General features: G+C 41.2%; 1 protein-coding gene across 4 annotated transcripts in view; it reads right to left on the reverse strand.

Moving 5' to 3' along the window:
* Nucleotides 1-12,376, reverse strand: part of plekhm3 (pleckstrin homology domain containing, family M, member 3) — a 60,531-nt gene extending 48,155 nt beyond the window's left edge. Inside the window, exons 1-3 of one of the 4 annotated variants that reach the window (XM_051958796.1) lie at nt 12,267-12,316; nt 8,736-8,890; nt 6,708-7,687 (exon numbers count right to left, since the gene is read on the reverse strand). In XM_051958796.1, the coding sequence (XP_051814756.1) occupies nt 6,708-7,230 (523 nt within the window). In that variant the 5' untranslated portion in view covers nt 7,231-7,687; nt 8,736-8,890; nt 12,267-12,316. Of the gene's footprint in view, nt 1-6,707; nt 7,688-7,914; nt 8,066-8,735; nt 8,891-12,193 lie in introns of those variants that run through there. The other 3 variants (XM_022199035.2, XM_051958797.1, XM_051958798.1) reach the window with 3 other exon arrangements.
* Between the last annotated feature and the right edge of the window lie 752 nt (nt 12,377-13,128).

Below are 13,128 nucleotides of genomic sequence, written 5' to 3' on the forward strand. Positions count from 1 at the left end.
CCACAATCTAAGACGTCCAGTTTCCTAAATGAGGTCGCTTATCAGAGGCTCGTGGTATTTTGTTAAGTGATAGCTATCCGTGGCTTCTCCTCTGAGAAGGTTTCTTGCCACTGAAACAGGAAGAAACATTTTTGTTAAAGACGCCAGTCTGACTTTCCTAATCTAAAGGTTGGAGTCAAATCCGTCCTCTCTGATCCTTTACGTCTGCTGCTTAGAAAGTTTGTTTTACCACCATTTGTGTCTCGACTTGTGATCACAGTGCGTTTTCCCCCTAATTAAGGTAGATTCAGACTCAGGTGGACAACGGACACAAAACTGGGTCAGTCTTTATTGTGACTGCACAGCTTGAAAAATGCCGAAAAACACATTGATCAACTATGTGACAATTTATGCCACAGAACAAATGCAAAATACAGCATCTAACAGGGCTTTCTATCTTTGAAATTACCATTACTTCGGTTTTCTTTTTCTGTAAAGACAGGCCAAGTTTTTGGCTCTCTGTATTAATTACAGATATTATGGCTTGGAAGCTTTCTTCACTGTTCGCTCTCAGCACAGTGTCATCTGCACAACGTACGACATTCATGTTATAACCTCCGATGGACACTCCCAGTAAGCCTTGTAGTTTCCTCATTATGTTTTCACAGTAGAGGAGAACAGGTCAGGTGGAACAGACCTGTCTGAGTCCTCATTTTATTGGTTGTTCTTCACCAGTTTCATAGGTTAATCTCACTGCTCCCCTTTGGTTCCAATAGAGAATTTTTATCATTTGTAAATCCTTTCCATCTGTGTTTATGTCCTTTAGCGTCTGGATTATTGCTTGATCTTTTACTGTGTCGAAACCTTTGGTGTACTCAATGAAACACGTAAATTTTGTTGTACTTCTATTGACCTTTCCATAACAGTTCTTAAAATGTATATTGCGTTTCGTGCACCATTGCCCTCAGCTGGCGTGTTACTGACACAGCCTTACAGAATCAAGAGGTAAAAGCATTTCAATACACAATCAGCACAAAACAAGACCGCATCGAGACTTCATGTTAAAACTTTAAAGCAACTGTACCAACAAATGAAGTTTGAATGGATTTTTGCCGGCGAAGCTTGGAAGTGTAGCAATGATTCAGTTTGGCCAATATCAGAATAAAGTTCACCACATGTAAGTGACTTGTGAATGAACATTTGGGAACTTTCACAGAACAAACCAGAGATTTCATCATTGCTAAGGCCTTTAACCCGCTGCATCGTCACTGAAAAAGAGGAACAGAGAGAACCAGCTGCTACAAAGAGCAGGAAGCAAAAAGTACAACATACAGTACAAACCTGGTGAGAAACACTTGAATTTTTAGCACTTTAGTTGGAACAGAAAAGCCAGTGGAATGATACAGAGTGATCTGTTTTACAAGCTGCATTTATTTCTTGATTTACAGGTCAAAAGACACGTATATATCACAATAAAACAGGGATAAATATGGTTTTAAGGTTGTTTTTTTTGCAATGTCTTCCTAATGGAAACTGTTCTTTTACATCAGCCATCTATCATTACCAACCAGAATCCATTCTAAATGGTCTGATTGATCATAAGAGTCGACTAAATGACGCAAAACTCTGAAGACAATTTCTCTACATGCAACTAAAACGGTTTCACAGGTCCAGTAGCTCTACCAAGTGTCGTAAAAAGATTATAAATTTGCGATTTGTAAAGGTGCGTTCCATAAAAATCCCAAAACACTTCAACACCACAAGCCTCCTCTGACATTTAAAGGCTGGTGACTTGAAAAAATGATAAGTTTTCAAAGCTAGCTAGCACTAAGGCCACCTCATTGCCTGTGGTCCATTATCTCCAAATAAGTACAATGAATTCTTGGCTTGAAACACCAATTTGGCCAATTTTGTTGCAGGTTTTACAGTCTAAAGTTGGAGTATATTGATTAAGGCTCAATGTTTTGTAACATCTATCAAAACATTTTTGTTGCATCAGTAAAAGTCGGAGTGTTGTGCACATTTGACTTGTAATTTTTAGGTCAAGCTCCGAGTTGTTCTCAGCAACAAAGCTTAGGCTGTTGTGGTTTACGTTGTGTCTGTAAGAGAAAGAGAGACGTTGCCTTCCAATAAATAAATAGCTTTTGATTCGTGACATTTTCTTTTGAAAGAAATTGACACTTGACCCTTTGATTTGTGACCGTCGTGGTCCAAACTGCTTCTAGCGGTCGTGTTCCGCCTTGATGGGGGCGCTTTGTGGAAAACAATGAAAAGCCAGTTTAAACTTTAATATCTTGCTGCCTTCTGACATGCAAATCCTGAGCAGACAGGTTTATTTAAAAATCACAACAATCACTTACGCTCAGCCCCTAAACCAACCCGACAAACTGACTTAATTGCAAACCCCCATCGAAAACAGTCTAATTGGCAGGAATTGCATTTAACGTGCTGCATCAGTCAAGGAGGGAAAAGGAAAAAGCTAAATCCCTCGCAGCTCCTGTTAACTTAACGGTGGAGAGTCCAGCGCCTCATCAATCTTATGGAAACGGCAGCAGACACGGTGTCACTCCGGGGTCTCGGACTTTGCATGTTAACCAACGTTCTGCTGAAGGAACAAATGAATATGCAAATAAGCCGAGCAGAACTCAAGTCGGGCTGATTGGCGGCGTTCACGCTTGGGAGGGTCGAGATGAGAATTAGGCATTGTGGCGAGAAAACTGCTCTGTTCAATTAGCCTTCATCTCTACCTGGTGGGTTCTGACATCAGTTGTAGTCTAATAAAAACACACAAGCCTTCCACCACAATTAGAACGCCATTCTTTCCAGTGCTGCTAAATAACTCTGGAGTGCTGCTGCCGTCACGTCAATTAAGGTGCAAACTTTTGGCCTAATATAACAACTGTTTCACGATCTAAAGTAAACACAACCTGCAGACACACACAGGCACAACTCTCATTTGTTTTCTAAATTATAGAGCTTATCCTGTTTGGGTCGAAGTGGCACAGCTGAACCTTTCCATACAGTACAAGGTAAACACCAAAGAAAACATGTTCATGTGAGCATCTAAAACCCGCATCTACAGAAGCATTGTGGCCAATTCCCAGGTTGAGCAAAGTCAGGATTTGGAAGGAAGAAAAAGAAACGTGACGTGAACAATGTGTCACAATGTTTCAAAATTTCACTGGAAGTGAAATACAGAAGAAGCATGAATGCATGTAAGTCAGCAGGAAGACACAGATGAGCGTAAAACAGAAACAGACACAGCCAAAGTCTTTCCTTCGAGTAAAGTTACTGTACAAATGTAGTGCGTCATAAATGAGAAGCAACAACTTCTCAAAATTAAAGCCAATGTGGAAGTGCTCTAGAGTTAACACCACTGAGGTTTGTTAGGCTTGTCTTCGATAGATTTCCGTTCAAAACGCATTAACTTCTCTCTTGAAATGTTATAATAATGTTTCCCACAGGTCACCATGATATTATCTAAAGCTAAAAGCTCCAAAATTATGTAAATATTAGGTCCCAAATAGAGCTGGTCTGAAGTTGTACAAGAACTTGAGCCACAGCTTTAGCTCGTTTAATCGATTTTCAGTTCTCTGTAATTATGGCTTGTTCTTAGTTTAATTAAAAAAGCCTCAAGGGGTTGTGACGTCCATTTTTTGTAAGTGAATGTTTATTTTCTTCATGGTTTCCAATTTTAATGCACTTCATATACAATTTTAATATAAAGTAGAATATGTATAAGGCACTATTAGCCAACATGCAACGAGACATAAAATGACAAAGGCGAGAAAGAAAACGACCAAAAATGAGACAAATGACACAAAACAGCAAAGAGAAAAAAGCCCCCCAAAAAATGGACAAACGACAAAAATCTGACAAAAAACAACAAAAAAAGACAAAATATTACAAAAATGAGGCAGAAAATGACAAAAGAACAATGAACAATCTAGTATTTTACTTTCTGATCAAAACAATGTCATGGTCTACAAATTATTTTAAATTTCTAGTTTTACTAATTTACAATCTGCAGTTAATGTCTTCTATGGAATTTTTACACTTTGAGGGCCGGACTGGACCCTCTGGAGGGCCGGTTTTGGCCCGCAGGCTGCATGTTGGACACCACGGCTCGAACCCTTAGATTAGTGGACAACCTAAGCTGCAAAAACAACCGTTCTGTCTCAGCTGTAAGGTTTATGCTCCTTTCAAACTGTCAGCGAAATGAGATGTGATTTGTGCGGTCTTTGAGTGATTCAGCTCGTCTTCGAATTACAAAATCAGAGGAAGTTCTGATGAGTTTCATTATGGTAGGAAGGCAGAAGTAAAAAATAAATAAATAAGTGAAGCAATTTCAACTGTTTTGGGGGACTGTTTAATATGAGAAAACTATACTATATGTGCGTGCACAATACTGTCTAGGAAGATGTAAGTAGGATATTTGTGGGATTTATAAATTATATATTATACATCTGCTGTCTGCTGTGACTGAATGCATCCTCAGGAAGGTCTTTACTTATTTATGCCACTGCCTTACTGTCATTGGCTTCACACAATACTAGATTTTAATCTCTGCTCCGTTGCTTTCTCAATTAATTCCTGATAAACCATCACTTATTCTACAGTACACCTGCAGCTGAGCAGTCTAAGAAACCAGAGCCACAAAACGGTCTATTCATGTCTAATTTATTATTTGCGGCTTATAATGAATTCATTTTACTTCAATTCAGATCGCATTAAAATTAGTTTGCTAATTGTTTTCTTTTTAGTGAAAAATGCCACAATTACCAGGGTGACATGTTTCTGATGAATGCGGCTGGCAATGTTATAAAACACAATAGAATTTGAATAAAGGCATCACATAAAGCCCTTACGGTCTCATATACGCATGCATCATCATTTCCATTCACCGTCTAAACATCCCCAGCTGTCACTAATGGAAAGGCAAACAGGCCACGTTTTTTTTAATGTGAATGAAGAGACATAGCGAGGCCGAGCTAAATCACTCTGCCTTCTGCTTATTACCGTCCCTTTCCTACTTCTCTCCTTTCAACGCACATCGAGCCAAACTAAATAGCCTGATGTCTTTTCACACATATGCTAATACTAAATAATCCTGCCAGTATCAGGGGCCGGGTAATTGTGTTGCCTCTTCTCTCGCCTCATTTGAGTCCATTTGCTGACAGGATTACAGGCTATTATCCCTCAGGATCCCTCAGGATCTCCTTAGTCCTTCAGATAGGCAAAACACACAAACAAATGGTGTGTGTGTGTGTGTGTGTGTGTGTGTGTGTGTGTGTGTGTGTGTGTGTGTGTGTGTGTGTGTGTGTGTGTGTGTTGGGCGTCTGCCTGAATGCAGACTGTCATAGCACAGCTGTGTCATTTCAAGTTATCATCATCTTCTATCATTATTGCTTTCTCTGAGGATGCTTCAGCCTAAGTACAGCACACGCCCCGATCCGCAGCACAAATAGTCCAAGACTCCTGTCCTCCGAAAGCCTCTCAAAGGCTGAGAAAGCTTTCCAGTGAATGGACGGTCGATCGGAACGAAGGAGGAGGAGGAGGTGAGCGTGTTCCTGCAGGTAAGGGCCAGACTTCCTGTCTGGAATAAAGAATACTCAATGAGTTGGTCACTAGGGGACACAACATCGTCTTCAGCGAGCAACTCTCCACGCTGCAAATGCCCAATTAGACAAATCCAACACGATTAAAGGGTCAGTTCACCCAATTTAGAAAACATACACACGACAGCGCAATCGCTCACAGATGAAGAGAGAACCGCTGATTACCTCCTCACAACGGCGCACATCAAGGTCGAGGACATATTAGACGGTAAATGAACAGTTCTTGTAGTCAGAGTGTTGCATGCAGGGATAAAAAGGCTGAGTGAATCTGACTAAACTAGAACGTGCAGATGATTTGGGTTGGGCATCACAAACCAGTTCCAACTTAGAACCAGTTCAAAGCTCCAGTTGGACTCCAGTAGAGTCATTAAGAAAGTTTCATTTCGGTTCTGCTCATCAGTTTCTCAACAAATTTTATGTGCACGAGCAGCAGTGTACAGCAAACACCTACTGTATATCTAGTGATCAGTAGACCTCAGATTGTCAGGTGGATTCTTCTGGTTGTTCCAAAGAAGAGGTTTAACTCTAACGGTGACTGAGCGTTCTCCGTCAGGACCTCCACTTTGGAACGACCTGCCAGACTAGATGAGACCTGCAGAGTCATTAACTTCTTTTAAATCACTTCTTAAAAACCACTTTTACAGACTTGTTTTTATGTGAGGTTTACTTTTAGCTTTATTTAGTTTTAGTGTTTTATTCTGTATTATGTCCTGTTCATTTTAGATGTTCTCTCTGGTTTAATTTGCCTGGTAGATGCCTGGTTCCATGGGGTGATGTCGTCTCTCTAATTCTTTGACTTTTTGATTTTTAATTTTAACTCTCAATCCCATTCTTTAATTTTTAAAAACTGCCTAGTTCCTTTGTCTGTTATGATTGCTAATCTGGCTAATTGTTCATTTAATTCACTGTTACTTTTACTGTTTATTTTAACTGGCTGCTCTGACTTGTCTCCTATATCATGTTTGATGTTTTAACCGTCAAACCACTTTCTGAACGCAGTTTTTAAGGATGCTATATAAGTTATCATTATAATATCTGGAGTCACAAAATCACACCAGCTAATATCTACATGAGATTACACACAGAGGGACATTGCTGATGTGAACTCACCCTCCTGCTGGTGGTTGAGGATCATGTTCTTCAGTGTGTTGCAGTCCACCGTGGGCAGGCCATTGTCTGTGTACGCGGATGGACGGTAGTTGACATCCGATCTGGACCGGTTGTGCCCCTTCTTGAAGGCCGAGTTGGACGAGGAGCTGGCTGTGTTGTTGGTGCACTCTTTGCTATGTGCCGCCAGGTCGTTGGTGGATCGCGCTCGGCTTCTCTTGCCGTGCCTCAGGCCCATCCCCAGCCCCAGCACGCTGAAGTTGTCGGCCCAGGCCAGGCCCAGAGGCCCCACCTCAGGCTGCTCTCCGGCCAGCAGGCTCCAGACGCCGCTGGAGCTCAGCTTCCCCAGCGCGGCGCTGGACACCTCCTGCAGCTGCTTCGGCTGCCTGGGAGGCTGGAGGTTCCCCGTCTGAGCCTGGCTCGGACCCTGGCCCTGCATCCTGTCCATGCAGTGGATGAAGTCCTCCGTGGCCTCCAGAGCCGGGCTGATGTCGCCCACCATGTCAAGCTGCTCCAGACCCTCCATGGATGGACCAGGAGTCGGGCTGGAAGTCTTATAACTAGATTACTTTCCAAAATGGGAGCAAAAATCCCGCTAGTGGCATGCACATGTCCAACAAACAAAACTAGCAGTCGGCTGGACAAATGCAAGCCCTCTGTGTACGCTAGGAAGAGAACATCCAGACTTCACGAACTGCTGCTGAAGCCGAGTCCTGCTCTCCACCTCGAGACAGGGCCTTCATCCAGTCTGTGAGTCTTCCTCTGGGAGCTACTGCAGCTTCATGCCAGAGCTGAACAGGACTGGCAGCCGCCCGGGACTCTCCAGTACAATCCAATTTGGGTGGCAAACGATGTTACGCAGCCAGATACACTCACTACGGGCAATGGAAAAACAGTAAAACCCCTCCACTCAGGGGCATCAGCTTTACGATTTCATCCAATCAGTTGGCTGTAAGGTCACCGGATGGCTGTTTGTGGCTTTACTGTAACAAAAGAGAAGAAAAAAAAGAGGAAATAGTAAAGAGGAAGCAAGTGAAATAAGCACGAAGAATGGAAACGCAGCTGGCAGACAGAGCACTACGATCAGTTTATATATAAATCCACTTCTAGTCCCACACGTTTGGGTAAAATTCAATGAAGAGCCTGTATGAAGACAAAAGTTAGATAGTTAGGCCTCTACTTTAACTTGAAGCATCCTACTTCCACCCACCTCCAGCATCTTCATCCCAATGAAATCAGAGCTTCACAGATTCCTCCTGATCCTCCTCCCTCACATGTCCTGATGAAATAATACTTGACTTCCTGGTCGGCTGCTTATCACTGAGCTGAGCGGACAGAGAGGAAGCCAGCCTGGGTGGGGTTCCCATCCATCTGACTGTCTCTTCTGATGCTTTCCCCTCCTCTGTCTCTCTCTCTATACATATATATATTTATATGTACATAGACTTCTTTGTTTCTCATTGTGCTCTCTCACTTGCATTGATTTTCTTCCCCTCCACAGCTGAGCCTCTTTTACTTTCCTCTACATATGAATTATTTAACGACCATTACGACATTGCGAATCAGTTTGTAGCAGTGATATATGCTGAATATTTACGATTTTTTGGGGATTATTTATTGGAGGTACAAACTAAGATATTATCCTCACTCTTTTCTTTAGGGGCTTCTATTCTGGGATTTATTTTCATAGATTTATGCTATGTAAACAAGTAAAACCACACAGCCTACTCCTGCAAAGCACCAAGGCATTTCATGCTGCTAATAAACAGCATCAATATTACAGAGAAACTGCTGACCTCAGCTGTGTTTTCACAATTTCAAAGAATCAACTTTGTTTTAAAAGTCACTCAAAGTGTCTCTAATAAATTTAAGTACAATATTGAAACATTTTTCTACATATTCCGTTCGATACTGCTTCATTTTTGCCAGGTTATAAAGCATAAGTTCCACTGCGGTACTTCTAACCAGCACTGACCAGATTCTAATCCTTTTTTTGTCCTACCAGGTATGATCGCATCCCAGCATGTTTACCATGACGTCCTCGGCCTGCAGATACAGCTCTGACCTGACTGTGCATCATCATGACGGTTAGTTACTCATCGAACTTCCCACTGAACTCCTGTTGACTCACGCATGCTGTCCACTCCTTACAGCCAAACCATGCAGGAAAGCAGACTGGAGCTCTTCTGAACAAAGCATAATGTGATTCTCAATAGAAGGATGATTTTTGTATGTAAATAAATACATACAGAGTCAAGGAAAAAAATGATTAGACCACCCTTGTTTTCTTCAGTTTCTTATTCATTTTTGATGCTTGGTACAACTAAAGCCACATTTGTTTGGACAAATATCATGACAACAACAAAAATAGCTGAAAAGAGTTTAATTTCAGAGCTGATATCTCGACATTTTCCACGGTTTTCTTGACAGTAACTAAAATCACTTCAGTTCTTCCATCAGTAGCTATGGCATTGTTCTGCCAAAAACAGATTTCAAACATTCCCTGTTTTCTTTTCTGTTTTAGTCTCATGATCCACACAGGACTTAGTACTGATTCATAACCAGTGTTTCTGATGTCTCTTCATGCTCTCCACCAGCTTCTGATCACAGCAGCCCATTCCTGTTGCACGAATTCTAACTAGTCTGCTTTGTTTTTGGGCTTGTGGTTCTTCATTTAATGTTTGATGATTTTCCACAGGTTTTCAGTTGGATTTAGATCTGGTGATTGAGCAGCCAAGGCATGGTTCCAATGTTCGGGTTCCCCATCCAGGCTTTAAGTGACCCTGCCGTGTGGTAAGGGGCATTGTCTTGTTGGAAAACCAGTCATTGGAGGCAGAAAGAGTTGTCCAGCTGATGGAAGAAGATAATTCTTTACTTCTAGGCGTTATGTGAGAGCTGCCAACTTGTGAGTTGTGCTACGGCTTGAATGTCAGCAGAAACCACTCTAGAACTTTGCATGTGCAGTGCTGCTGGTGACATGAAATGTCCTCTTATATACCCTGGGAATACAATGAAGCTGAAGCATGTCAAATAGGACACAAAGTATTATGGAATCAGCTGCATTTTTTGTCATGTTCATTGTGTTCTTCAGGTACCATACCTTTAGCGCATTGAAATAAACAAGAAACTGAAAAAAAACCAAATGTGGTCTAATCATTTTTTCCATGACTGTATGTTTACATAGGCAGTTAGGTCTACAATCAGGCTGTAAACAATTCCATAGAGCACTAGATAGAAAGCCAGATGATCATCATCACCGCAATATTAAAAAAAAAAAGACTTTCCTCAACGTTCTGTATGATGTTCAAAATGTTTCATCGTCTTGCACTCCCTCCTCTAGGTGACTGAGTACCGCAGTTCAGATGGACAGCGTTTGATCAATCTGCATCCTCAGTAGCAGCAGGGAGGTGAAATTCCACACCCAGAAACATTAGAGCCTCAGAAAGCCTTGCAGCGTTTAAAACCAGCCTCAAGCTTCAGCTAAACTCAGCACTCAAGGGTCACCACCAGTGACTGCATCGTATTTATTTATTAACTCACACTGGTGCGCTCTTTCAAATGTGTTTTATGCAGTCTAATAGTTTTTCTCTGCTTCTGTGTGGCTTTGTGTGGTTTATCTACTTGCCCAGGGACAACAGATGTAAATTATATGCTAGCTAACTCTGCTGCAAATACATGAAATGTAAATAATAGCATCCTGTTTCTGGGAAAAAAAACAATTACTAAATGAAATTAAAATGACCAGGAATTGGTCCAGAACGTTAAATATGTCAGCGAAATAATTTCACTCTTACTACCACAAATGTGTACATTTTATGCAGTACTAGATTGGTCCTTTTTCTGCATTTCTACTAGTGCATTCAAAATGTGCCCGTTTAGAACAAGTTGACTGCTCGGCTTTGGATAATACGGCTTGCTGCTCATCTAAACTACTTCACGCTCAATTACTGACTGCACCGGACCGAATTAACAATAAAACACAAATTGGTTGATGTTCACTGCTTTAGCGATTAACAGTTTATCCCAAATAAACACTTAAAATAGTTTCAACAATCATATAATCATTAGCATCTATTTTTCTCAGTGTCGCTGCTGTTGCTATGACGTTAATCATAATGACAGAGATAAGCAGATGCCTGATCAGCACTCTGTGTTTTCAATCTAACATCAATAACATCACCCGGTCTGCCTACCTCCACCTACCAAACATCAAACATCTCCTCCCTCCCTCATCTCCCATACTGCTAACATCTTCGTCCACAGCCTTGTCACTTCCTGTCTGGAATATTGGAACTCACTCCTCTTCGGCCGCCCTCACAAATCCCTCCATAAACTTGAACTGGGCAGAATTCAGAGGACCCCCTCCATCCACCACATCACTCCTGTCCTCCAACAGTTCCACCAGTGCAGTTCCCCATTTTAAATCCTCCTGTTAACATTCAAGGCCATTCACAACCTCATCCTCCCATATCTGTCTGACCTCCTCCGGGTTCCTACACCCTCAGATCCTCCTCCTCTATTCGCCTGTCTGTCCTCTCCACCTGTCTCACCACCATCTCCGGAAATGACTACCACCCCAGTTGAGAAACATGGACTCATTCCTCCATTTCAAACCACAATTCTAAACACATCTGTTCAAAACTGCATATTCCATCTGATGCCAAGTGCCCTGTCTCTATTGTGTTTACTGTTTTTAAATGTGGAATGAGTATTGTGTGTATATATATATATATATATATATATATATATGGAAATGTTTATTTGTACGGTGTCCTTGAGGGCCAAGAAAGGCACCTTCAAATAAAATGTAGCATTATTATTAACAAGAGAAAAGTGCTACATGATGTGATTGCAAACTTAGAGCTGTAACAGAAAAGTATTCAATTTTACCTGGATCTGATGATTTTTAATCTATTCCTGAGAGAAATTATCCTTCACTCAGCTGTATTTTTATGGACACCACAAGGCAGAACTTTATAAAGCATGGACACACTTCTGTACATGGAGCCTTTGAATGCATCAAATGTCCTCACCTCTTACGCTGATTAGCTTATTTTCTGTTTAATTTCTTAAACAGGGTTGAACAATAATGCTACCTGAGTTTAAAGAGGTTAGCGGCTATCAGTGATAATAAATTACCTGGTTTCATCCTGAGCACTGCCTGTTAGTGAGTCTGTCTGCTTCCAAACACTCACTCAGCAGTAATAAACACAGACAGAGGTGAAGGAGGTCACACTTTCCACTGACTTATAACATCGTTGAAGTCGCTAAAACGGCTTATTTATCAGGACACAAAGACTAAACCCCGCTAAAACACCCAACATCTCTGAATAATTCAGAAATCTGGCTGAATAAGGCCCGTGTTTATCGCCGGCTGATGGGGCTAGTCAGCTAGCAGCTAACGTTAGCATCTCTCCATCTTCCATTAATGTCGTTTAAAAACTCAATAAAACTCTCCAGTCATTATAATCACAAATATCACAACTTACTGGAGCTGCATTGCTGTTTTTCATGGTCGAACTGGCGCCACTAAGAAGCTGAGAAACAGAAAGCGACACTCACCTTTCTGTGTTTACCATTATGTCATTTCAGAGTCCGTCAGCGGTAAAGTCGACCGAGCGCAACTGAGGCCATCGCATGAAGGTTCCGCCTAATGTTTGTACACAGCAGTGTGTCGCAGTGGCGGGGTTAAATTACAGTTAAATCTCATAACTGCTCAGGACAGAAACTCTGAAGGCAACAGAATCAAATTAGAATTGAGTTTAATTTTTATAGCAGTGTTAAAAATAGAATGTTTTGGACAAGATGTTATAAAAGAATCAGCAGCAAAATATATGCAATATGCAAGATAAGCTCAAGATTTGTAATATGAGCATGTAGAACAAAAATAAATACTCAAACGGACCCTATGGCTCTGGCCCACGTTACAGCAGAAACTTTATTCAAAGTTGCTTTGAATTATTATGCTGGCTTTTCAAATAAAATGTACTCATATACATTATTTTTCTTGGGGTGTTAATCACTGCTAAGAACTACTCCTGAACATTTGTGGAAAATAAATCCTGCTGCCTCCGTATGTTGATTTTTCCAGGTGATTGTTTTTGAAGATCTTTAACATTTGAACACAGTCAAGTCTTAGACTCTGGCCCATGAATTGTGACTTCGATTACACTTCATCATTATTAACCAGCAAAAGCTGCTTTAGTACACTCAAAGTTTCTTCAGAAATGTTCTAGTTACCATTGTACTGTGATTTCCGGACTATAAGCCACTTCTTTTTTCTCATGCTTTGAACCCTGCGGCTTATACAACGATGGGGCTAATGTATAGAATTTTACGGACAAGCTTCACGCCGCCAATACATTTAGTCCCATCAGGTCAGTGAAATTATTGAACAGGTCACAGTGAACCAATGAAACTGTTC

Source organism: Acanthochromis polyacanthus, chromosome 14 (assembly GCF_021347895.1).
Source record: "Acanthochromis polyacanthus isolate Apoly-LR-REF ecotype Palm Island chromosome 14, KAUST_Apoly_ChrSc, whole genome shotgun sequence".
Classification (NCBI taxonomy): domain Eukaryota; kingdom Metazoa; phylum Chordata; class Actinopteri; family Pomacentridae; genus Acanthochromis; species Acanthochromis polyacanthus.